This window comes from Rhinoderma darwinii, chromosome 6 (genome assembly GCF_050947455.1).
Source record: "Rhinoderma darwinii isolate aRhiDar2 chromosome 6, aRhiDar2.hap1, whole genome shotgun sequence".
Classification (NCBI taxonomy): domain Eukaryota; kingdom Metazoa; phylum Chordata; class Amphibia; order Anura; family Rhinodermatidae; genus Rhinoderma; species Rhinoderma darwinii.
The window spans coordinates 119,125,922-119,153,193 of NC_134692.1; the positions used below are offsets into that span (position 1 = coordinate 119,125,922).

At 42.6% G+C, this 27,272-nt stretch overlaps 1 protein-coding gene and 1 long non-coding RNA gene across 3 annotated transcripts in view; one reads left to right on the forward strand and one right to left on the reverse strand.

Annotated features, from left to right (window-relative positions):
• SYT17 (synaptotagmin 17) overlaps positions 1 to 27,272 on the reverse strand; it is a 78,469-nt gene that overhangs the window by 15,871 nt on the left and 35,326 nt on the right. For both annotated transcript variants that reach the window (XM_075830177.1, XM_075830176.1), the window contains 2 exons: positions 6,307 to 6,427; positions 3,464 to 3,619 (listed from right to left, as the gene is read on the reverse strand). In XM_075830177.1, coding sequence (XP_075686292.1) covers positions 3,464 to 3,619; positions 6,307 to 6,427 — 277 coding nt within the window. The remainder of the gene's footprint in view (positions 1 to 3,463; positions 3,620 to 6,306; positions 6,428 to 27,272) is intronic.
• Positions 1,661 to 9,460, forward strand: LOC142655702 (uncharacterized). Its single transcript, XR_012849532.1, has 4 exons — positions 1,661 to 1,775; positions 6,291 to 6,385; positions 7,065 to 7,239; positions 9,294 to 9,460. It is a non-coding gene; the product is annotated as an uncharacterized LOC142655702 (long non-coding RNA).

Genomic DNA, 27,272 nt, shown 5'->3' on the forward strand with positions numbered 1-27,272 from the left:
TTGCGTGTGAACTGAGAAGAAAACATATAACACAGTACAAAATAAGTGAAGCAAATAGCTCACAAAGTTATATATTGTAGTATGTTGTAACTGTGGGTAAAAAGCAGCTTTGTTTTATGTTACTGCCACTGCTTATGCTGAGAATATGAACAAGTTCTTTATTACTGCTATTGTCTCACACATATCTCCGATATTAAAGGGCATCCTTGAAATGATTGATCAGCTGCACTTGAGCAATGTCATTTTTGGCAAAGTCATTAATACGCACAGAGGCCTTACCACAACCCATCATCTTCTACAGGACAGAGAGGAAAAGCTTTCATATTGTCTTCTGCATTACAGGGCCGGTCATCAGTTAGATGTGAATCACCTTGATTAACCTACGACTGAACACGGTGACACATCTCTGCCTGCCAGTCATAACATTTCCTACCAGCTATCTTTAAAGCCATATCACAAAAAGAGCTGAGTGTGAAGATGACAAGTATAACAAGTCATGCTGTTACATATAAATAACATACTAGATGCAGAGACGATGCCACTAGCCCGGATCTAACGACTCCTGGCACGTCAACAAAAGCCACTGTGTAACCATCGTAGCCCATTCAATAACACTGAACCAGTCAATGTTGGAAGCTCAATGTGACTCAATGTGACAGGTAGATTTTCCCTTTGCGTGCTAGGTTCCTCTGCCTACTTTTGTGGCAGCAGTGGCTTTGCCTCCAGTGCTTCATCAAGTCGCAACGTAACATGGGCAATCAAATCTTTTCTCAAGCATTTTCATGACTTTTATAATAAACGTATAGGATATACTATAACTTGCTAATCAGCTTGGGTCTAACCACTGGAGCCCCCGACCGATCAATAGAACAAAGAGGCCGTGGCACTTTCAAACTTTTTCTCTCACAGCGCCACTCCGGACCAAGTGCTGTATAGAGGACTACAACTTTGCCCGCTTAGGGATAGAACTGTGCAGAGAAAGAATCCTAAGGATTCTGTGGATTGATGGGGGTCCTGGCGTTTCGTTCTCTACAATCAGTGTTATGTTTCTATAGCCATAACGTTCTAAGGCTCTTTGGGGTATGTAACCAGTAAAGTTGAGACATAACATACAAGTATTTTCAGCCCGTTTTTAGGGATCAATATGAAAGTATTTCAATATGCATATCATTTGGCCAATAGGGTATATTTATAATTTCAACCTAGTTTGGGTTAATCTTTATTATTACCATATTAATTAATTCAGTGACGGGTTGAATTTTGTATAAATTAGGGGGTTATTGGGGTAATACAATTATTTACATCTGATCAGTGGAAACAACTTATCAAAAACGTAGACATGGTTTGTCTTTCACGATAAAGAGAATATATTTCATTTATAAGTATATGACTGGGGCAGGAATCCCCTGGACTGTGACATTTTAAGAGTAAGTGCACACAGGGTGGGTATGCTGCGTAAAAGTACACAGCGTATCTGTCCTGGAAACCGCAGGGAAATACGCCCGAAAAACCGCACCAAATTGTGGTGAAGATTTTCATGCGGAATGTCTGCTGCAGAAAAGAAAAAAGTTTATACTTTATTACCCGGGCATTGTCATGGCGACGCGTCCCTCTGCTCTGATTACAGCACGGCCTCCTGGGATAACATTGTAGTCCATGTAACTGCTGCAGCCTTTGATTGGCTGCAATAGTCACATGGGATGAAACAACATTTCGAGAGGCCGTGCTGCACACAGAACAGAGGATCGTGTCGCAATGACAATGCCTCAGGGCAAGTATGAACCTTTTTATTATTTTTTTAAGCAAAAATAGCTTCTCTCTTCTCTCTTTTCCGAATTGCGATTTTGTGGATGAGATTTGTTTTAAATCTCATCCACTCCGCTGCTACTAAACTACGCTGTGGATTTTCCACAATGAAGTCCAATACATTAAGAGCGTATAACATGTTGTTATCCAGGTGGCTGAGTACTGCATCCTTTAGTTCCCATGAAAAGTAGCAAATAGATCTAGAGGAAAGGAAGAGTGGGCCAAGTTCTATGATACGATCCCAAGATTTTGGGGTATTTCTGGACATTTTGCGTCTCTGGTAGACAGGACAATCACTCTTTCGCCATGGACAAAAAAAACTGTATAAGGCCTAATTCACACGAGCGTATTTCACGTCCCTGTTACGCGTGTGAAAAATCACGTACGTCACACGGACCTATGCAAGTCAATGGGGCCTTTCAGATATTCAGTGTTATTCACGCAGCGTGTGTCCGCTGCGTGAATCTTACTGCATGTCCTATACTTGTGCGTTTTTTGCGCATCACGCACCCATTGAAGTCAATGGGTGCGTGAAAATCACGGACATCACATGGACGCACATCGTTGTGCTGTGCGTGATTCACGAAACATTTGCTAAAGGAATGATTTTGAAAAAGAAAAACACAACTCCTTCAGTTTATTTTGCTGACGTGAAACGCGTGACATACTGATGACATACGCACGTAAAAAACACAGACACGCACCATACACTGATGTCACACGGAACTGCAACGCAGGAAAAACGCTGCGCTTTTTGCGCGCGCAAGACGGACACGTTTGTGTGAATAAGGCCTTACGTTACATGAAATTAGATGGATACTGCGGTACAGTAAAGCCCAGGGGCTTGATTTTACTTACTGATGGGATAAGTAGAAGACACAACAATTTATGTGCCGCTTTCTATGCGACTCCACAATGACATGACAGTGATCGACACGGATAACTCAAAAATAGCCAAAGGCTTTCCCAAACTTTCCTCCATGATTGACAAACACAGGCAGAAAAAAACCTGCACTCGTTCAAGGCCAGAAGCAATTGCCCTCTGTTGTCTTGCACTGTTTATCCCTGTCACTAGTATGTATGGAGTATTAGGAATATTATCCAGTCCTGACATTACTCTCAGTTTTTGGATTTCGCTTCCAGTATAGATCGTGTATTATTATTTCTGATTTGTTTATATGGTTATGGTGCAATGCGGCAGCTTCTGTTCCTGTGCCGTGCCTGTTAAGGGATGCAGCCTCGAGCCATGGGTACTTAGCCTAGGTGCTGGGTTTCTCCCCATACAAGTGCTGTGTTACAGCGGTGTTGGTCACCATGTGCTCTTGTCCGTAAAGAGGTTATATCAGATTACAAAAAAGGGGTGCCTTTTATACAGAAACAGCGCCACTCTTGTCCATAGGCTGTGTCTGGTATTGCAGCTCAGTCAGGTTAAAGTTGATATGACTTAGATGCAATACCAGACACATCCCATGGACAGCAGTGGCGCTTTTCTGTAAAAAATAAATAAATCAATATGTTTATTAAGAATCTCATAATGAGTTTTGCTCAGCTGAGGTCCCACCTGTAGGATTACAGGTTGTATTTTATAGACTTGTGTCTTTTTTCAACTTTATCAACTATCTAGTGATGCAGCTGTGATCAGACTTCTTTTACCTACCTGTAAAGACCAAGCTGGCACTCTCAAGCTCTTCTTGAGGAACCTTGAAGCTGAAAGACTCATTATAAAAAGGGTCAATGGTTGCCCTCATGCAAGATGTCTTTTTGGTTTTTGCTAACTTTAACCCATGGACCAATTGGATTTTCACAAATGGATCTGGAAAAAAATTAAGTGTAGATTAGATTAGGTATAATTACATTATAAATATACAGATTACAGCTGCGTAAAGAGAGAATTTACATATATTTTAAACCTGCAGATTTAGACTTCATGTATACGGTGAAGATGTGTCAACAGAGCCTATACAGTGTGTGCGCCATATGGTGCTTTGGTATGCCACAGTATTCTCCCCTAGAATCTATGCTCTATTCTATGGCCTGAAATTTGTTTTCACATGGGTAGTATAGCTTTGTCACATAAATTATAATGGAGACTATGGAGTGCTATTTGTCTGCTCAGACTTATTTCCTAATACTCCATTATTGAATAATATGTACACCTGTGCAACCAATCCTTTATTGCTCCAATGCATCTAAAAGAAAAAATGAAGCAACTGTGCAAAAAGTCTTGAACAAAAAAGTACCACTTGTATACAGCACCTATGCAGACCTATGTGTCTCCATGAATACTGCAGTTACACAGTCGAGTAACATTATTATGACCACCAGCTAATATACAGAGTAACTGCCGTGTGCAGCACAGACAGCAGCTACACGGGCTGGGAGTGACTCAATAAGGTGCTGGTAGGTTGTCTCAGGTATCCGGTGCCATGCAGACTGCAGAGCATCCCACGTTTGCTGTGGAGGGTGCATAGGGGAGGAGCCATAGAGCGAACAAGACGATGGTGGTCCCACAGATGCTCAATTGGGTTCAAGTCTGGCGAATTAGGGAAACTTGGAATTACTTGGAAGTCTAGGTCGTGCTCTTCCAACCACTGTCGGACATTTCTAGCCGTGTGACATGTCGCATTGTTTTGCTAGAAGATTCCATCTGCCCCAGGGAAGACAAACTGCATGTATGGATAGACATGATCCGCAATGAAAAATTCATACCCAAATCAGTTCAGAGTGGCTTCCACATGTATGAACGAGCCCAGAGAATGTCATGAAAAAATTCCCCAGACCATAACGCTGCCGCCACCAGCTTGTTCTTCCAGCAATAGTTGCAGTGTGTTTGTTCTCTGATGTTTCTTGCCTGACACACCAACGTCCATCCATTCGATGAAGCATGAAAACGTGACTCATCGGAGAAGACAACCCTTTGCCAATCATCGGTGGCCCAGTTCCATTACTGCCGTGCAAATTGAAGCCTTTTTTTCCGATGCACCTTTGTTAGCATAGGAGCAGTGACCATCCGTCTGCTTCGGAGCCACATACACAGTAGGGTTCACTGAACTGTTGTTTTAGACACACGTCTGGTAGCCCCCTGGTTGATTTTGTTATGGTGAGCTGCTCCACTGTATTGTATCGTTCGGCCCTCGCGCACCTTCGTAGCCGACGTTCACCTCTCACATCAAAGGCACGTGGTGATCCACAGTTTCCACGTTGGTTATTCTCAATGGTGTCATTTGTCCACTCATGATACACTTTGACCACAGCAGCACGCGAACACTTCACAAACTGCGCTGTTGTGGGAATACTGCCACCCTTGGCCCGAAAGCCAATAATCAACCCTTTTTGCAACTCCAATAAATCGCCCCTTTTACCCATGGCAACAACGAGTAATATGTGTTCAAACAGCCTATTGCAAACTTTATATACCCACGAAGCCAGAACACGGCACATGACTTCATGGGCTACGCACTTCCGACATCTAAAGTAGGAGGTGGTCATAATAATGTGACTCGACTGTATGTGTCGCTCCCTTCCATCTACCCCTTACTTGCTAACCAACTTTCTAAAAACAAAATACAATATTTCAATATGCAATAGCTTTGAAAGGGCACCTGTCACTTCTCGCGACATGTCTGTTTTAGTAAATAATTATATTCCCTTTGAAATAACAATTCTGGAGCATCTTTTCTTAAAACTCTACTTTGTTCTGTCTGTCTGTTATTCCCCCTAGAAATGTATGGATAAATTGACAACTGGGTGTTACCAGTTGGGGGTGTGTCCCTACACAGACTGACAATGTCCAATCAGTGCTGACAGAGTGAGACTGTGAATTGACAGGTAACACCCAGTTGTCAATTTGTTCATAGATTTCTAAAAGGAATAACAAAAGAACGACACAACACAGAGTTCTAAAAATAATTGTTCCAGAATTGTTGTTTCATGGGGAATACAGGTATTTACTAAAATAGACATGTCAGGAGAGGTGACAGGTTCTCTTTAAGGACCAGATGTGATAATGATGCTATAATTGTCATCTACAGGTGGGGGAAATTACTTTTTTACTTCCATGCATACTGCCCCAATCAAAGCTGTAATTACTATTCCAAGAGGCTCCATCTGAAGAGGGGGATCCATTGCATAGATCAAGCTGGACCCCTAATATGGTGCCAGGTTTTTCCACCCAGGACAGAAGAGACTGGTGTTTGTTTCCCTCTCTACCCACTTCCCTTGAGCCTTGGGCCAATACCCAAGCCTTTATTTGCTTTCAATGCAGTTCCTCAGGAGAGGGGAACCCGCCACCTAATAGCAAAGGGCATGGGACCGAACTCGAGTTGAGACTCTTTTCTCGAAGGGCCCCATGGCAACTGCATGGTATTCTCTATGGCATGTACGTCCTTGAAACGGATTGAATAATGTAACTGTGTTGTGTGCTTTTTATGCCATATTGTCCTCTAATTAAATTAATTCTGCATTTTTTACATAATACATCACAGCAAGCACAAGCCTTACCAGATCCCTGGCTCATATCAGTCTGAAGAAGCTGTTTTGCTCTGATAATATCCACGTTCAATCTTCCAGCACTTGGCAGGTAATTAAGAGACAGGAGCAGCTCTCCCAGCTCAACTTCATTCTAAAACAAGAAGATATATGAGAAAAACATCTAGTCGCATAGATTTTTCAAGTCTGTTACCACCGCCCCACACTGTGTGTCTGTCATTTACATACATATCAGATAAATGCTGTATAGCTATATATTAACTGTATAGTATAGAAATATAATCAGTGCTCGGTAGATGAATCACTCCAATATCTGAGACACTTCTAAAAATAAAATAGCAATATTGTAGGGCTTTTCAACCTCAGCCAAAACATGATTGTGGCTGGGCCTCACCATTGGTAGTAGTCCGTGCCATAATTAAAAATTTCTCTCAATTTATCTTTCATTTGTTTTCGGAAATAAGTAAAACATTAAACTTAGCACAAAAGGAGTCAATTATGTTGCTAGACCACTAGGAGCCCAATCGGTATGGGGCTCTTATTAGAATCAACAGGAGTTATACACAGGTATCTACAGACAGCACCCCTGGTGGAGTTTTATATGAAGTGCAACAAGAATTACTTCTTAAAAACATACCTGTTTTAGGTGACTTTTCAGAATAAACTGTCATATGTGTGCACATAAGGAATAACACTATTTCTGACCATTATATGACTAGTATTCTGCATTATTTAGCAGTTTTCACCTCTTCATGCTCTGTCATTCATAGATTTCCCTGAACTAGTGGATGGAGCCTAACTGCTTATGTCTTCTCAACACTGCACATGTGAACAAGAGAACATCCTGCTCCCCAATTTTTCTGTATCACACCCTCAGAAGCAAAAGCAACATGGAGGAGATCAAACAGCAGTAATGAGCATTGTAGCTGTGAATCCAGAATTGGGGTGAGAAAAAAACACTTACTAGAAGCTGCAGCAGCATCTCTGTGTTTCTCTCTGACTCTCTCTCAGGGTATGTGCACACGGTAGCAGGCATTTACATGTGAAAAGACAGACTGTTTTCAAGAGAAAACAGCTGCCTCGTTTCACATGTAAAAGCTCCTCCTCCTCAATGAAGAACGGCTCAAATTACGTTGCAAAGAAGTGCCCTGCACTTCTTTGCCGAGGGAGTCAATTTACGCGTCGTCGTTTGACAGCTGTCAAACGACGACGCGTAAATGACAGGTCCATTTAATGACAGAGTTCATTAAAATGACAGGTTAACAATGTCCTAAAATGTCTTTCCTGACCATCAAAAGAACATATAAACTGTCTCAAGGAAATAAGTGAAAATAGTATCCTTGGTAGAACTATATTTCGGCCTACAGTTTTTAGAACCGGGATTGGAAAATTTGCAGCAGAAATCTCTGCCACTGAAAACTGTTCCATATATCTAAATGAGGTTATGTATTTTTACAAACCATAATTATACAAATGGAGCAGTCACTGATATTTTTTAAACAAACCTGCTTTATGTGAACATACCCTAAAAGACTTACATATATGACATCCTATTTATCCATTATATAAACTACCTCGGATGTGGATGAGACTTTTGTAACCTTTAGGCTGGATTCACACGAGCGTGTGTTTTTTGCGCACGCAAAAAACACGGCGTTTTGCCTGCGCAAAAGGCACTTAGCAGCTCCATGTGTCAGCCCTGTATGATGCGCGGCTGCGTGCTTTTCTCGCAGCCGCCATCATTATGACACTCCATTTGGATGTTTTTAAACAGAAAAGCACTTTTTGCTTTTCTGTTTTCATTCATCCATTTCACTGCTGTTGCGCGAATCACGCTTGTCCCACGGAAGTGCTTCCGTGTGACATGCGTGGTTTTCACGCACCCATTGACTTCAATGGGTGCGTGATGCGCGAAAAATGCTCAAAGAACGGACATGTCACGCAACTGTCTGCACGGCCCCATAGACTAATATAGGTCCGTGTGACGCGCGTGAAAATCACGCGCGTTGCACGGACGTATATCACGTTCGTCTGAATAAGCCCTTAGAAAAGATAAACACTGCAAATCAGAAGCATTGTCAAATGTATAAGCAAGAAAAATATTCACGATCTAAGATCCCTGTAAAAACTGGAATCTTTAGGCTGGGTTCCCATGTAGCGTAAATGCTGTGGAATTTCTGCAACGGAATTCTGTGCGGAAATTCTGCAGCATTTACAGTATCAGCAAACTGGATGAGATTTAGAAAATCTCATCCCCACGCTGGGAAAAAAAAACCCAGCCTAAACGCTAATAAATTGACCTGCAGTGTGGAATTAATTTATGCTGCGTTTTATTTGATTTTGTGTTGCGGGTTTTCGCCATTGAATACAATGGGGATGCAAATCCCGCAACATTAAGCCAGCCAAGTGTTGCGACTTTTGCGGCGTATTCACAGCGATTACTCCACAAAAGTCGCAACTACGGAAAACCAAAAAAAACATAATTACCCAGAACGCCCTCCTTCTTCCTGCCGTCCGGCCTCCTAGGATGAAGTTTCATCCCATGTGACCGCTGCAGCCAATCACAGGCTGCAGCATCACATGGCCTGCAACGTCATCGTAGGAGGCCGGACTACGTGCAAAGAAGACCGAGGGGGTAAGTATGAACGGCTTTCTTCCGCAGCGGAAATTCAGTTTGAAAAACAATGTGGTGCGTTTTTCGGACTGAATATACTGCGGGTTCCAGTTCGGACAGGCTGCGTGATTTTTACACAGTGTATTCGACCCGTGTGAACCCTCCCTTAAAGTCCATGCTTAAAAATGTCCAGGAAAAAGTGCAGCCAAGCAGCTTATCACAAAACCCCTGACGAAGCATCAGCGAAACGCGCGTCGGGTCCAGCAGCGGTCCCCCCCTCCCGGTCCTGATCTCCTGGCCATCCTTGTACTGTGTAGGTGTAGGTATATTGCCATTTATATGTGACATTTGTGTAAGACTGAACTTGCATTCTCTCCATGTATAGGTATCTATCTGTGCAAACGTACCATACCTAGCACCTGCTTAAAACGACTGATCCATGCACTTTAGCCCTTTGGGTGATCGTGTGACCAGTTTTCCATCTGGGGGGCCACGCTGCTTTTATGTTCTGACTCCATCTTTTTACGAGGGCTTATGTTATTTTATTGTGTATAGTGGTTTTTATGTGCGTTCTTGTGTCTAATTGACTTTAATAAAGATTGTTTATCATTTTTCTACTTATTTGGTCGTGACTTGTCTCTTTTTCTAGTTTGCTATATTAGTCACTAGGACCATTGGTACATTTTGGGGCATTGTTCGGTTTGGTAAAGCTTATCACAAAAGCGGAAGATAAGTGTCCAGACAACGTGAGGCCATAGAAATACAGCTACACTTTAAAGAGGGTCTCTGGTTCCATTTAGAAAAATCTGATTAACAACTCGGGATGAAATGGGAAATGCTATAGAAGGACTGTTACCAAGCTGCTTGCCCCTTCTCTGCTGCCAGGACAATGCCAATGCAGTTCTGACCCGCACAAACGAGTCATGTCTGACAGTCTAGTTGCTATGGTTATAACGCCTAGCAACCACAGTCTTTTATATGATGTTGACAGACATGTCCAGTAGCCAGTCTGTCTCAGATTACCTTAATCATCAGGCAAAACAGTCACCGAATAAAGGACAGAGAAAGGAAAACTAAGCCGGGCAATATTTGGACATTCTGTTGTCTATCACTTACTGCCATATTAATTAGATTTTTATTGGGTAGAGAACACCTTTAAGCATTTTAATGTTTAATCCATAATGACCAAGACACAAAACAATACCTAAACCAGTTATGGTGATTCACCGGTAGAAACCGTTCATAAACGGAACAGTAATCACTAATGATTATTTTTTACAGTTATTCTTGTTGACAGTTCTGCCATTTAAATCGATGGAACTGTAATCTTCATTGATGCCTACTGATCTGACATATCAGAGGATAAATCAATGTGAGCCTTCAAGCTAAAACGTGGTATCGTATCACTGGCAACCTCTTTAGAGAGTATTTGCACTTTCAAAAAAATGTTGATATGTCATGAAGACATATAAGAAGATTTGATCGGTGCGGGTCTGGGTGCTCGGACCCACACCGCTGCTAAAACGAAGGCGCATAAGCACTCATTAGCGCTCGTTGTTAGCGCGCCTCATTAGGCTGAAGACGGGCTCATAGATGTTCTATGTAAGCCTGTCTTCAGCCTAGAAAAGAGCACCGATCACAACTGAGCGATTCCGCACCTTCGTTTTAGTGACAGTGTGGGTCTCAGCACCTGGACCCCCGCCGATCAAAACGTCTGATATATCGCTATGACATATTAAACGTTTTTTGAATTTGTAGATACGGACGCATCACGGTAAACAATTAATTTTATCAGAAGAACTTGCCATTGGCTGCCGACTACAGGGAAAATGTACGATTGACTGGGTCCGCAAGAGCTGCTGCCTTATAACAACTCTCCCCTGGCTTATGGATGGGGGGGGGTGTCGTGAGCGGTAGACCCCCTCTGTGACGTCCATACACCCTAATAGGTCATATGGAAAGAGATTGTCTGATCTCGACAACTCAGTTATGTAAAGCCACATCAATTACATTAGATAATGAATCTTATTTTTAGATATCCAAATGTAAAATATGTATTCAGTGAACCGCAAGTTATACAAAATATAATAATACAATCAGTAGATAAATCCATTCCTCTGCAGATAGATGTCTTCTTCACTATTCAGCACTGTAATCCACTGACATAAAATCAAAGCAAATTAGAACAAATAAATAATAAAGCTATGTAAATAACCAAAGATTATGGAGTTAGAATATCTGAGAATTTCAGAACATACTTCTATTTGTAGGAGGACATTAAAGCCAGGATCACACACACAGTTTTAAGGGTAAGCTCACACAGGGCGGATATGCTGCGTAAAGGTTGACCTTTTGCATATACAGGTTTTCACTGGAGCTATGTACATAGATAGGGTTTAAACAAAAATGCTATACAATGCCTCACAAGTTTGGTTCACAAGAACAGTCTGTGACCTTTATACCATTATTCATTCAATGCCTTGGAAAAAGAGCTAAAAATAATAACTGTAAAAAGCGAAATACACATAAGGACACACATATAAAATATACATTATTTTTATTTGATCAGTTGTGGCTTTTGTCATTATAAAACACTGCCAATAATATATGAAAAGTTGAAGATACTGTATACTGGATATCACTGTAGAAATGTACAAACACAATACGAATAGACTAGCAGAATACTCAATTTTGGAGTTTGCCTTTGTATGTACCAATATATAATCTAATTCCCATTGTTTTTGTATCGAGGAATACAGAGGGTTTTTTTTCTCCCAGATTAATTTTCAATATGAGTAAAGTAATCTTGGCGTGCTCCATCGCATGCAATATTACAGAGGTATTTTTTCTTAGAAGCATTGCCTCAAGCGGAAAATAAGGCAAGGCCCCCTATGGTGACATACAGAGTGCCTATGGGTCTATTATAGCCATAATATGGCCGTGTACATAAGCCCTTATCAAGATCCCCCAGTAGTGTCTCCAAGACTTCTCTCATGCTGCACCTCTTCCTACGGAATTGAGGCTAATCTGTAATGTGATGCTTACCACATGTTTCATACCACTTCACAACCCAATTAATTTCCCTGACTTTGAAGAATTATTCCCATCTTATAAAGTGATGGCCTATCGCTAGAGTATGACATCACTATGATAGCTGGGGGTGTGATCTTTGAGACCCCCACCTATCAAAAAATGAAGGGTCTGCACCGCTCATTTAGCGCTGCATCCCCTAATTTTTTTATCCTGCAGAACAGCACCCGAGCTACCCGATGTGCAGGGAGTGCAGCATGACCCCATTTAAGTGGCCAGGAGTCACCCGATTAAATGAAAGCAATCATCTTTGTTGCAGGCTGCAGGACTGGAGAGGTAAGTAACCACTGAGTACCCACAACAACCACAGATATTATAATGAACCCCTAAATTACGCTAGACCACCTAAGGATACAATAAAAATTAGCCTCTAAACCAGCAGATATATTAAGATAAAAACCCTAAATCCCCTTGACTGCCAGGGATCTCAAAATTAATCTTGTAACCACTCTAGGCCACCAGGGACATAAGTATTAAAACAGCCAGGATATTAATATCTTAATCCCTAAACCACCCTAGACTACCAGGGATATTAAAATAAAACCCTTAACCCCAATATATATTATACATTTATTAACCCTAAAACTCCCTAGGGATATTAAATAGAATCTATATACCACCAGGGATATTATATATTAACACCTACACCACACTTAATTATCAGGAAGATGGTGGTATGGGTGAGAAGTTGTGAAGGGGATCATTTATTCACATCTACATAGCTCTGGGCCCTAATGCAGTGGTTTTTTGAGAACGTAAAAATGCCCTGGGCCATTGTAACAATAAGGTAGAGGCTGCTATTGCACCCCCTGAATAGTGCCCCAAACTTTCAATTGGGACATAAAAAAGTGTGCACTGTATGTTATACAAAATGTCACCCTCCGCTGACTGGATGCATGATTGCTTTTCAAGAAAGTGCAGTAAAGCTGATCTCACGATCTCCCTCTCTCAAGAGGGACGGACTGCCATTGTTATGGGGGTACTGCTGCAGGTTGTATTAGGATTATGCTGTCTTCGGCACTGGAAGTTTCAAGGTATAATGAATATTTTATTATTTAAAAGCTGCATCTGTAAATGTAATTTATGTAGGCCTTTTGGAATAGCTTTTTAACTCATGCAAATCGTTTTCAATAAACGAATAAATTGTAGTAAAAAATGGAAAGCCAGAAAATTGTTCTAAATGCAATGTGTGGTTAAAAGGAATATAGAATAAGATGTGGTATGAGAGTAATTTCTGAAAATATTCAAATGCTATTAACATGACTGTGCAAGTATAAAATAAATCAGGAATAAATTATACACACAACCTTTATGCTCAAAATATATTCATCTGAACAGAACACCAAGCCAAAAAATCAATTTTCTGCCAAATTATATAAAAAATTATGTAAACAGCCCATGTCCTGTGCTTCAGGTGCTCAATAATATGTGACTTGTTGATGAAGATACCCAAATACTTGTCACGGCTATGGCGTACACTACCGTTCAAAAGTTTAGGGTTACTTAGAAATTTCCTTATTTTTGAAAGAAAAGCACCGTTTTTTTCAATGAAGATAACGTTAAATTAATCAGAAATACACTCTATACATTGTTAATGTGGTAAATGACTATTCTAGCTGCAAACGTCTGGTTTTTAATGCAATATCTACATAGGTGTATAGAGGCCCATTTCCAGCAACCATCACTCCAGTGTTCTAATGGTACATTGTGTTTGCTAACTGTGTTAGAAGGCTAATGGATGATTAGAAAACACTTGAAAACCCTTGTGCAATTATGTTAGCACCGCTGTAAACAGTTTTGCTGTTTAGAGGAGCTATAAAACTGACCTTCCTTTGAGCTTGTTGAGAATCTGGAGCATTACATTTGTGGGTTCGATTAAACTCTCAAAATGGCTACATAAAGAGAGCTTTCATGTGAAACTTGACTGTCTATTGTTGTTCTTAGAAATGAAGGCTATTCCATGCGAGAAATTGCCAAGAAACTGAAGATTTCCTACAACGGTGTGTACTACTCCCTTCAGAGGACAGCACAAACAGGCTCTAACCAGAGTAGAAAGAGAAGTGGGAGTCCCCGCTGCACAACTGAGCAACAAGACAAGTACATTAGAGTCTCTAGTTTGAGAAATAGACGCCTCACAGGTCCTCAACTGGCAGCTTCATTAAATAGTACCCGCAAAACGCCAGTGTCAACGTCTACAGTGAAAAGGCGACTCCGGGATGCTGGCCTTCAGGGCAAAGAAAAAGCCATATCTGAGACTGGCTAATAAAAGGAAAAGATTAATATGGGCAAAAGCACATAGACATTGGACAGAGGTAGATTGGAAAAAAGTGTTATGGACAGACGAATCGAAGTTTGAGGTGTTTGGATCACACAGAAGAACATTTGTGAGGCGCAGAACAACTGAAAAGATGCTGGAAGAGTGCCTGACGCCATCTGTCAAGCATGGTGGAGGTAATGTGATGGTCTGGGGTTGCTTTGGTGCTGGTAAAGTGGGAGATTTGTACAAGGTAAAAGGGATTTTGAATAAGGAAGGCTATCACTCCATTTTGCAACGCCATGCCATACCCTGTGGACAGCACTTGATTGAAGCCAATTTCATCCTACAACAGGACAATGACCCAAAGCACACCTCCAAATTATGCAAGAACTATTTAGGGAAGAAGCAGGCAGCTGGTAATCTATCTGTAATGGATTGGCCAGCGCAGTCACCAGATCTCAACCCCATAGAGCTGTTGTGGGAGAAGCTTGACCGTATGGTACGCAAGAAGTGCCCATCAAGCCAATCCAACTTGTGGCAGGACCTTCTGGAAGCATGGGGTGAAATTTCTCCCGATTACCTCAGCAAATTAACAGCTAGAATGCCAAAGGTCTGCAATGCTGTAATTGATGCAAATGGAGCATTCTTTGACGAAAGCAAAGTTTGAAGGAGAAAATTATTATTTCAAATAAAAATCATTATTTCTAACCTTGTCAATGTCTTGACTATATTTTCTAGTCATTTTGCAACTCATTTGATAAAAATAAGTGTGAGTTTTCATGGAAAACACAAAATTGTCTGGGTGACCCCAAACTTTTGAACGGTAGTGTATGTGGACCCACTAGGCCACTCCACCGTAGCAGAGTAGCAGCTGGCCAAACAACAGTCAATGATAGTCTTTAGGACAAGAGTACCTGGGTAGACACTTGGCAGACACTTGGCGTGGCAGACACTTGGCCAGATGATACTTGGCAGATGACACTTGGCACAGATGATGAACTCGACTCCGACACTATACTTCGCACTGGAACAAACAATTACTGGATACAGGATACGGGGACACAGGATACAGGTATCAACAAAGAGACCATTTGCAATAACGATCATGGGCAGACACAACAACCCCCAGCAAGGAGGAAGAGGGCGGAGTCCTTTTTATAATCCAGAGTGTGTTGGGATAGCGAGCATTTTACAGGTGTGCGCGATGGCCCTGTAAGGCCGGGAACGAGCGCGCGCACCCTAGGAAGGACAGTGGAGCAGAACCAGGGGACTTGCTGAATCGGTTAAGGACCACAGGCTTTAGAAGGGACACATGGAATGAGTTGGGGATTTTGGGGATAGGAGAGAGCCGAAGCTTATAGGACACAGGGTTTATTTGTTGCAAAATTTCGAAAGGACCGAGAAATGTGGGAGCAAATTTGCAGGAAGGGATCCCCAGACTAATGTTTTTGGAAGACAACCAGACCTTGACTCCAGGAGAAAACTGAGGAGGGATTTTCCTTTTCCTATCTGCATATCTCTTCATGTGATCAACTGCCTGAAGGATTGCAGACTTAGTTTGTTGCCAGATGTGAAGGAAACCTCCGAAGGAAGAATTTTCTGCAGGCACTTGAGACGTAGCTGGCAGAGGAAGAAGAACACGTGGATGTTGACTGTACACAATGAAGAATGGAGAAGAAGCAGTAGATTCACTAGTATGATTGTTTTAGGAGAATTTGGCCCATGGCAGAAGTTGTACCCAATTGTCTTGTTGAACTGAGAAAAAATGACGAAGATAATTCTCAAGTACCTGGTTCATCCTTTCAACTTGGCCATTAGACTGCGGGTGATAAGTTGAGGAAAAGTCCAATTTCACATCTAAAAGTCTTCCCTAGGGCTCTCCAGAATTTAGACGTGAATTGTACACCCCAATCTGAGACACTATGGAGGGGAAGACCGTGCAAACGAAAGATGTGCTGGATAAACAAACTTGCCAGCAGAGGAGCAGAGGGAAGACCGTTAAAAGGAACGAAATGTGCCATCTTGGAGAAGCGGTCCACCACGACCCAGAACGTAGTACATCCAGAAGAAGGAGGCAGGCCAGTAATAAAATCCATGGCGATGTGTTGCCAGGGAGCATCAGGCACTGGCAGAGGTAGGAGAAGACCAGCAGGTTTAGAATGAGTAGCCTTGTTTTGGGCACAGTTCATACAGGAAGAAACATAGTCCAAGACATCTTTAGGTAGTGGGTCACCAGTAGTGATGAGAAATAAAGTTCAGCGTTTTACGAACACCAGAGTGACCAGCCAGTTTGGAATTACGTCCCCAGCTGAGAATTCTTCTCCTGTCAGCTAGATGGACAAAAATCTTTCCAGGGGGACTGTCCTTGATTTGCAGAGGGTTAACAGCAATAATCCTAGAAGGATGAATAACATGTTGAGGACTTTCTTCAGAGTCGTTAGACACAAACGACCGGGACAGGGCTTCGGCCTTAATGGTTTTGTCCACAGGGTGGAAATGAAGCAGAAATCAAAATCTGGCAAAGAACAGTGACCATCTGGCTTGACGAGGGTTCAGTAGTTGTGCAGACTGTAGATATGTAAGCTTTTTGTGATCTGTGAAGATGCTGATAGGATGAGCAGCCCCCTCCAGCAGTTGTCTCCACTCTTCTAAGGCCAAGTTGACGGCGAGTAATTATCGATCCCCAATGGAACAGTTGCGTTCTTCAGGAGAGAAAAGTTTGGAGAAAAATCCACATGACACTGCCTTACCCTTGGAATTCTTTTGAAACAGGAATGCTCCAGCACCAATGGAAGAGGCGTCAACCTCCAGTGAAAATTGCGAGTCACATCAGGATGATGAAGAACAGAAGTAGAAGTGAAAGCGCTCTTGAGGGTGGAGAATGCCGACTCTGCTTCAAGGGTCTACTCTTTAGCGTTCACTCCCTTTCTGGTAAGAGCTGAGATGGGAGCAGTAAGTGATGAGAAATTTGGGATGAACTGACAATAAAAATGTGCGAATCCTAGAAATCTCAGTATGGCTCGGAGACCTTGAGGACGTGGCCACTCCAAGACAGACTTCACTTTCTCTGGATCCATTTGTAGGCCACAATCAGAGATAATATAGTCCAGGAAGGGCAAAGATTTTCTTCCAAATACGCACTTCTCAAGTTTAGCGTATAAGCTTTTACCCCTTAACCGCAACAGGACTTGGCGAACATGCTTCCGATGCATCGTCAGATCAGGTGAGTAGATCAAGATGTCGTCCAGATAAACCACCACACAGACATACAGAAGATCACGGAAGTTGTAGTTTACAAAGTCCTGAAACACTGCTGGAGCGTTTTATGAGATATTCTCGGGTGTTTAATGCAGTTTTCCATTCGTCACCCTTGCGAATATGGATCAGGTTATAGGCCCCGAAAAAGATCCAGCTTCGTGAAAATTTTGGCACCATGAATCCTGTCAAAGAGCTCAGAGATAAGCGGCAAAGGGTACTTGTTTTTTACTGTGATTATGCTTAACCTATGGTAATCGATGCACGGTCGGAGTGACTTATCCTTTTTCTTCGCGAAGAAGAACCCGGCCCCGGCTGGTGAAGAAGACTTTCTAATGAACCCCCTCCCCAGGTTCTCCTTGACATACTCCGACATGCCCTTGGTTTTAGGCAAGGAGAGAGGATAAACCCATCCACGAGGATGTGAAGCTTCAGAAAGCAACTCAATAGGCGAGTCGTAGGTGCGATGAGGAGGAAAGACCTCTGCCTCCTTCTTGCCAAAAACATCCGCGTAATTAGCAAATTGTAGAGGTAGTCCAGTGAGAGACAGAGGTAGTGGAGAAAAAACAGAACGAACCTGATGCAGACATCAGTGAAGACATCGGGGTCCCCATTGGAGGACCTCTCTGGAATTCCAATCAAGAACTGGAGCGTGCTGGCGAAGCCATGGCAGTCCGAGCAGGAAGGGGTTTATTGCTTTGGATAGGACATAGGCAGTTATTAGTTCAGAGTGAAGGACTCCTATCTGTGAACTCAGAGGTTTGGTGATAGACAGGATAGGGTCCGGCAAAAGTTGTCCATCAACAGAAGTGACCACCAGAGGTTTTTCTAGAGGAACAGTAGCCAAGTGGAGACGGTTTACTAAGTCCTGCTGGATGAAATTTGCAGCTGCACCAGAATCCAAGTAAGCAGGTACAGAGTGTGATCTTTCACCGGTAACGATAAACACAGGAACAGAAAGTCTGGGAGAGAATTTAGTGGTCAAGGGTGATTCACCTAGGATTGTCTCTCCAATCAAGTCTAGGTGCTGGAGTTTCCCGGCTTTTGAGGACATTGGCACACAAAATGTCCCTTGTTGCCACCGTACAGACAAAGTCCAGTTGATCGTCTGCGTTGCCGTTCCTGGTCGGACAGTCGGAGTCTGTCTATCTGCATAGGTTCCTCCGGAGGTGCAGCAGAAAAGGGCAGTAAAGGCCTTTGAAATTTTGGAGCCAGTCGGCAAGACCTTTTCTCCCGACGAACTTCCAGAGTGTGCTCTTGGATCCTCATATCGATCCGGGTCAGAAGTATTAGGGCATCCAAGGTAGCAGGAAGCTCTCAAGCTGCCAGTTTATCCTTTATATGAGAGGCAAGGCCCTGCCAGAAAGTTGCCACTAAGGCTTTATCATTCCAAGCCAGCTCCGCTGCCAGCGTACGTAAGGAGATGGCGTACTCCCCTACAGTTGATTCCCCTTGATTGTGGGTCAGCAGTGAGGCAGCTGCAGAGGATGTTTGACCCGGTTATTCAAACACAATACGAAAAGTCTCTAGAAACAGTGGCAGATCTGAAAAGTCCGGGCCCGCTCGTTCCAAGATGGGGTTCGCCCATACCAGGGCTTTGCCAGAGAGGAGATAAATAACAAAAGCGACCTTGGCCTAATCTGAGGGGAAGGGATGGACACGTAACTTGAAGTGGATCAGACACTGGTTGATGAAACCTCTACCGGTCTTAGGATCCCCGTCGTAGCGAGGAGGTAGAGGCAACGAAATTGCAGACCCAGGACAGGCAGGAGGGAAAGCAGGTGGAGGAGCAGTGGAAGTAGCCAGAGGAGGTACAGAAGGAAGATCCAAACGGTTAATTATGGAGTTTACAGCTTGTAGGAGCTGATCCCGATGTGGCCAGATTTCAAGCATGTCCGCTTGCATCATCTGGATCGCGCTTTTGGGATCCATGGCCTGAGTGTACTGTCACGGCTATGGGGTATGTGGACCCACTAGGCCTCACCGCCATAGCAGAGTAGCAGCTGGCCAAACAACAGTCAATGATAGTCTTTAGGACAAGAGAACCTGGGTAAAAGATTTGGCAGACACTTGGCATGGCAAACACTTGGTGTGGCAGACTTTTGGCACAGATGATGAACTCCACTCCAACACTATACTTCGCACTGAAACAAACACAATTACTGGTTACAGGAACACAGGATACAAATAAGGAACCATTTGCAATAACGAACATGGGCAAACACAACAATGCTCAGGCAATGAGGAAGAGGGCAGTCTTTTTTATAATCCAGGGTGCATTGGGATAGGATAGGGAGCTTTTTACAGGTGGGTGCGCTGGCCCTTTAAGTCCAGAAACGTGGAGCAGGGCAGCCGCATGTGCTGGCATCTCCGAGGAGGGAGACGCCGGCTGGAGTTCATCGGTCTGCAATCGCGTCCACTGGAGGGCAAGAGATCCTAGCTGTCCATAACCGCGGCCATTACAATACTAGGCCTGAAATAAAACTTCATGATCAAGTGTCATAGCAAGGCTTCATTGGCCCTGAACTTAAATAACGTGGCCAAGGCAGAATGGCTTCTTGGCGCCACACCCTAGCATCTAGGACCTCGAGCACATGTCAGGCCAGCCTCCTTGACTCAGCTGCTCCTCTGTCATGATCAACAACAATATAAGGTATTATATTGATAATACTGATGATACTAAGTGATTATAGATGACCCAACAAGCATGAAAAATTACACAAACTTCTGAGACTAAACGTTGAGATCTGAGTTAGGCTCAAGTCACACATTCGGGAATCATATGGTGTTTTAACACAAGTAACAAGCAAGAATGGCAAAAATGCCAGAACTGATGGTCGCTGCTAGGTTCCATAAATTTATCAGAAATAGATGGTGTAGCTGCTATTATAGCATTTTATAGTTCTCTTATCAGTTAAAATGTCAGGACCGTGCACCAGTCACCAGTGCCAGTATTGTAACTATTCAGTTTAATGGGAAGTGGCATAACTGACACAGAGTACAGCAGTTATGTCGGTCACTTGACGTAGAGTACTCTAGGTATCATAATGCAAGAGTTTACTTTGGGAGCACAAACTACAGAGATCAAAATCTGTGTGAGACTGTCCTCACAGCCCTTATTCATAATGCAACTATTCATATTACCCTTTATATGCATGAAGAGGATGTCTCCCACATGCTAAGGTCTAGGCAGGGGTGTGTTTATGGGGTTGCAGTTGCACATGAGTCCTAGGGCCTGAGGGGGCCCAATGGTCACTTTGCAACATAAGGAGGTACCAGTGTTTCTAACTTCTCTACTGTGACATCACTGTATGAATTAACCATGTACTGTGACATCACTGTATGAATTAACCATGTACTGTGACATCACTGTATGAATTAACCATGTACTGTGACATCACTGTATGAATTAACCATGTACTGTGACATCACTGTGTTTATTATCTCCTTAATGTTACATCCCTGTATTTGTTATCTGTGTACTGCAATATCACTATGTTTATTATCCCTATATTGTCACATCACTGTGTTTATTATCCCTGTACTGTGACATCACTGTGTTATTATCCCTGTACTGTGACATCACTGTGTTATTATCCCTGTACTGTGACTTCACTGTGTTTATTATATTTTTACTGTGACATAACTTTATTTATTATCCCTGTACTGTGACATCACTGTGTTTATTATCCCTATATTGTGACATCACTGTATTTATTATCTCTGATAATAGACAAAAATTTCTGTGCCGGAGTCCAAAAATGTGTTATTTTGTCCTCTGTTGGGCATCAGACTGCGCTTTTCTATACAGTGGACTACCGCAAAAAAAATAAAATACCGCAAGGCATGTTTTTTTTCTTTCATTGTGGCCAATGTTTGCCACGCTATGGCTTTACAGGGACATACGTTGGAGGTGTTTTCATGGGGGAACACTAGCGTGATGTGAAGAGATCCTTATCTGTGTCCTGTGATATCATTGTGTTAATTATCCCTGTATTGTGATATCACTGTGTTTTTTATCTGTTGCATGCCCTAATATTAATTTATATTCCACATCAAGATATGGTGTATTTAGAATATAGTAATTATTTTATCTGATTACTAAAGTAGTATTAATTTTCCATGGGGCGATACACCGCCGGCACCCTGCATACATATCTTTGTCAGTCAAGTAGGGAACTTAGAACCCTAGAATGTAATAATTTTCATGGGCATAAGTATATGAGGTGCAGATGTTGCACAACCACATACGAAGATATCATATAAATTGCGTGTAAAGTTTGGGACCCTATAGCACATTCTGAATTAGGTCCTGTTCACAACACGTTTTGGCCCTACGTTTAGCGTGCACATTGGGAAAGCTCCCTACATACATGCTAAACGTGTCCATAGGGCTCTATTAGCCTGACGGAGTCCTTTTGGCATCGGTCGGGCTGGTATATGTCGATATATCTTTTTTATTAGGGATGGAATAACGTAGTAAACTATGCTATTCCATCCTGAGGGATCCCGCAAAAAAAACGTATACCGCACAGGATCCTATGTGCCTATGTGTGTCGAATGCGACTGTATGGCTTCTGTCAAAGTTATACGTTAAATTTATATTTTGGGGAGCTTTCCAAGGGCCAGAATCCCCGGGAAGAGAATGGGGTAGTGTTCGGCCCGAGGAAGCTCCTGATGTCACTGTCCATGAATGGACAGTGATGTCAGTGACTTTCAAATACGGAGTACCTGACCAGAGCATCGGTAGCACTCTGGCCAAGGATTCCAGGACTGGAGAAACCCCTGACATCACTGTCCATATATGGACAGTGACGTTAAGGGCTTTCCCAAGACAGGAGTCCACGCCTAGAAAACTTGTGATGCTCTGGCCGGGGACTTCAAAGTTGAATGCCCCTGACATCACTGTCCATATATGGCCAGTGACATCAGGGGCTTCCCTGGGCTCAGCGCTTAAAGTAGCGATTGGCTCAGAGCTTAAAGTAGCGATGTGCCTGGGAATTTCGGCTACTTACCCACTGTATGCCTATACATTGGGATACATCGGTACCTTCCATCGAAGGTATACGTCGGAACTCCGCCCGACATAAACCTTCAAAGGAAGTGAAAAACGTGATGTGAACAGGCCCTTGGGGACCAGGAACTTTAAGTTACACCTCTGGACCTGGTTTGAAGAAATAGGCCACTGCTTAGCAAATATCAGGGCTAAATTATCATTCTTTGGGTACGACTCCCTAATGGGAAACTCCAGTTTTCTAGAAGATTGTGTGACTGATCTTGGTTAATGATCTGATGAAATGTAAAAGCATCAATTTACAATGTTCTGTATGTTCACATATTACTGAAATGTCCTATTGTGCACAGTCGCAGATATAGACACAAAGCACATTTACAATTATACATTAGGACATGACAGAACACAGTCTATAAATCCACCACAGCTTTTCTAGGAGGAATGGACTGTACACCAGTCACTCTCTATTGCCATTATAACACCTACAATCAGCGGCATAACGTCTGGACCCCATTGCTAAATCTATAGGTGGGGGTTAGGATTGCCAACAGGCTGGCAGCAGGCCACAGCCCAGCCGGTATTTACATTGGAAGGCCAGTGTACGCAATTTTTTTTTACCGGTAATAACAAGTGCCAGTAGTTTTGTTGAACGAGACAGTGCGTGTGCAGTCAGATTCTTTTCTATTTTTATTGGAGTCTCCTCCTTTGCAAGACCCACCCAACCATTGGAACGTCAGCAACACTAGGACTAGGTCAAGTGTGGGATTAGTGGCAGTGGGAGATTGCAGCTGTCAAGGTATCATAGAGTCTGAGACGCTGGCATACAGCACCCGGAAATAACACACTACCAGCCTGCCCAGCCCCGAGAGTCAAGTGGTAAGGTCGGAAGAAAAGGATGACATACAGGGAGCCATTGTCTGTCTGAGGCTCTCAAATCTAAATGGCAATTCACTCTCAGTGTGAAGTCACACTGCTGTTATTTGCTAAAATTGGTGCAAAAAATACATGGTACTGTACGTGTAAATACACTTTAAGCCTGGCCGATATTTTGGGTTGGAAAAGGTGTCCTCTACCTACCATATGCTATTCATATTATTGGTGTCTTGTTATTTGGCAGAGGGATCCAGCGATCCAGTGCTCAGGTGTGACTGTTACCTCTGCAACCCCTGTGCACCATCAATGTATAATTTACAATACCAGTCATCTACAGGTTCTGTCAATTATCAATATTATCCAATACCTTTTCAAATAAGCTTAACCCCTTAAGGACGCGGCCTAGTTTGGGCCTTAAGGACGCAGTATTTTTTCGATTTTTCATCTCGACATTCTAAAACACATAACTTTTTTAATTTTCCGTTGACATAGCCCTAAGAGAGATTATACTTTGTGGGACAGTTTTATTTTTTTTTAATGCCACCATATTGGGACACATATATTGTATTAAAAAGCTTTATTAAATTTTTTTTACGTTTGACTACTTTTTCACAATAAAAACACTTTTTTTCTTTAATCTTTTTTTTTTTTTTCCCGCATTCTAAGGCTCTGTTCACATCTGGGTTGGAGACTCCGTTAGGGGCCTTCATCGTAGATCCGACAGCATGCTGCGCTATTGCGTCTGGTAAAACCATGGACACCCCGACGAAAAGCTGACAGAACCCATTAAAGTCAATGCGTTCCGTCAGCTGCTGGTGGGGTCCGTGGTGCAACAGAATTGTCGCTTCTAATTTTCTCTTGTTCTGGTCCTCTGAAGCAGCCGAATAACGTAAAGCCCTGACGCTGATGTGAATAGAGCCTTAGAGCCATAACTTTTTTATTTTTCTGTCGATGTAGCTAAATCGGGGCTTGTTTTTGTGCAGGACTAGCTGTATTTTTCATTGTAGTTTTCAATTTTTGGGGACATATGACTTTTTGATGACTTTTTATTACTTTTTGGAGAGGCGGAATGAACCAAAAAAATGCTATTCTGGCATTCTTTTTTATTGCAAATAAATAATGTGTTTATTTTTTGGTATGACTATACCAATTATGTATATATTTTTTCTTTGTTTTGTTTTTTTGCTTTTGGATTTCTTTCTGTAAAACGTATTTATTTTAGTCCCACTATATGACTTGAACACATGATAGGGATCCTGTATTGCAATGTATTATTGCCTGTCTGTGCTTTACTGACAGTCAGCCTGTTAGACCTTGCCACAGACAGAGCCTAATAGGCTCATATAATGATAGACCTGAGTGTCTTTGTTAGGTTCCCGGCTGCCATGCCAACCCACTGGCAACCCATTAGCACCCGGCCATAAATACCTGATATGCTGTAGTCCCACCTTTCGGACCCCACCTATGGGGAGAACAGGTCTCCTACCCCTGTTTGGCAACGCAAAGCATCCACTAGCTGCATAGGTTTAATTTGAGGTGGCCGCTAGTTGCTTTCTCCATTGCAGTGTATGGGAATCACGAGCACTGTGTGTTGGACTGAAGTTCCTTGGGCACACCACCCGTCTATGCAGAAAATGTGCACATCCACTTTTAATAGGGTTATCCCATCAAAATAACTTATCACCTATCCACAGGATACGTGATAAGTGTTTGATCGCTGGGGTACCACTACTGGGAACCCCACCGATCCAGGGAATGGGGCTCTTGAGTCCCCTATATGAACGAAGCAGCAGGCCACACATGTGTGCTGCCACTCCTTATATTGTCTGTGTTCATCTATCTACGGCAGTCCCATAGAGAGTACTTAATGATGGGCAGTTTTAGCCATCAATATATTGGTCTCCGCACATACATGCAGGCTTAGTATTGTATATGACTGGGAATTTTCCACTGGTCATTCTTCTTTTAATTAGATTCCACTGTATTCCTGTCACAGAACACTGTCTATTTGCTGCCAGATTCAATTTCCCGACTCCAAAGAAAGATTAATAGATATTTCACTGGAATTTTTTTTTACCTAAGCATAATATGGATTTAAAATTGCTTCTTGTACATAGAACCGGGGGGTCATGAGGGTCCATATTCCTGTTCTCTGTTCAAGCTTTTAATACTAATTCCCAGTGTTACCTAAAATAAATAATGCTTTACTTCTCTACCAAAGCACAAAAATAAGGAATTCAAATGGAACAAAGAAGAATACAAAATGTCTATTGTGTTTGTTTTTACAAGATATCATATGGAAATCTTATAGGAGATATTCCATTAAGGCCTTGTTCACATCAAGTTCTTGGCCAACATTTAAAAGGTACCTGTCGTTTCATTTGACTTTTCAGGTTAGGCTACCATGTGTGTGTACTTGAGGAGCAGCACTATTTCTGGCCATTATATGACTTTGATTTTGCAATTTTTAGCAGTTTTCCCCTTTGTATGTTATATCTGTAGTTTGCATTTCTCTCTGAGCTAGAGGTGGAGACTAGCAGCCATGCACTACACAAAGTAAGAAGAGGAGAATCTGCTCCATAACCTTCTCTCTCACTCAGAAACCGCCCCAGGATAATGCATGACATATATAGAGAAGTACTGACCTGTACTGATGTGAATAAAGTGTTTTAGTTGTGGTTTCTATGCCTGTTGTTCTGCTCTTCTCCTGCACTTCCTGCTCACTCCTCCCCCTCCCCTCCCCATAGACTTCCATAGGCATGTGTAATCTGATACATATGAGCTGCAGTCCGACTGGAGTTGGATATAGCTGAATTTTTAGAATGAAAGTCAGTTTAACAGAGGGAGGTGGAGCAGGAAGACAGCCAGAGAAGAGCAGAAAGAGGCTGGATACTCCGATAACATATATTACAAAAATTTTTTATAATCGCCTGTACTATTAATTTATGCATTAAATAGATACCATTAAAGTCTATGGGTAAAGGATGCCACTATTAGGATCAGTTCACACAGATTTTTTTGGTGCTGATTTTTACACGGAAACTGAGTCTTAATCAGCGCCAAGGAACAGCCAAAATCGACCCCATTGATTAAAATGAGAGGCAGAGGTGTTTTTTTTCCCGGACGGCTACTGGGAAAAAAGCGGCATGCCCCTTATTGCCGCGGTTTCCGCCTCTGACCTCCCAATGGGAGGCAGAAAAAACCTGCAGGTTTGGGCAGGTTCTACGCCACAGCCTTATTAGGTCATGTTTAATTTTGCATACAAACATTTTATAGGCTTATAGCCATGGCAGGCCAGGAGATCTTTGTTGTGGGTTGCCAGCTAACATGGCAACTCATCGGCACCTCGTGATCATGTCACATGTCACGAGGCACCGACAGGGCGTCAGTGGCCGCGGCCAGGATCACAGTTATTTCTAATCCCGGCACTTGTAGCAGGATGTATATTACCTCCAGCACCCGTTGCTGATGGTGCAGACAAAGCTTGTGTGGTGGCGCCATCCACTGGATGTACTATTATGTCCAATTGCGATCTGAACCCCATGATTAGGACATAATAGTACATCCAAATGCAGGAAGAGGTTAAACTACAAAATAAGCTGGAGATACGTACTTTAGAGATAGGCTGGAGACTTGTACTGTGTATGTGACGCCTCTGCTGCTGCAGAACATCTTAACAAAGAAGGATCCTCCCTTTTGTCTCCACAAAGAGGGTCTGTAATAACTGAGCTGTGTGTTATACAATATTTACTTATATCAGTTTCCTTATCTGCTGCAGAGCCTCATCACAGACACATCACAGCTGCTGCAGAACATCTTTTAGAAGGATGGTGGCTTCAACTTGTTCAATCAATGATTGACACAAAGCTCACAGT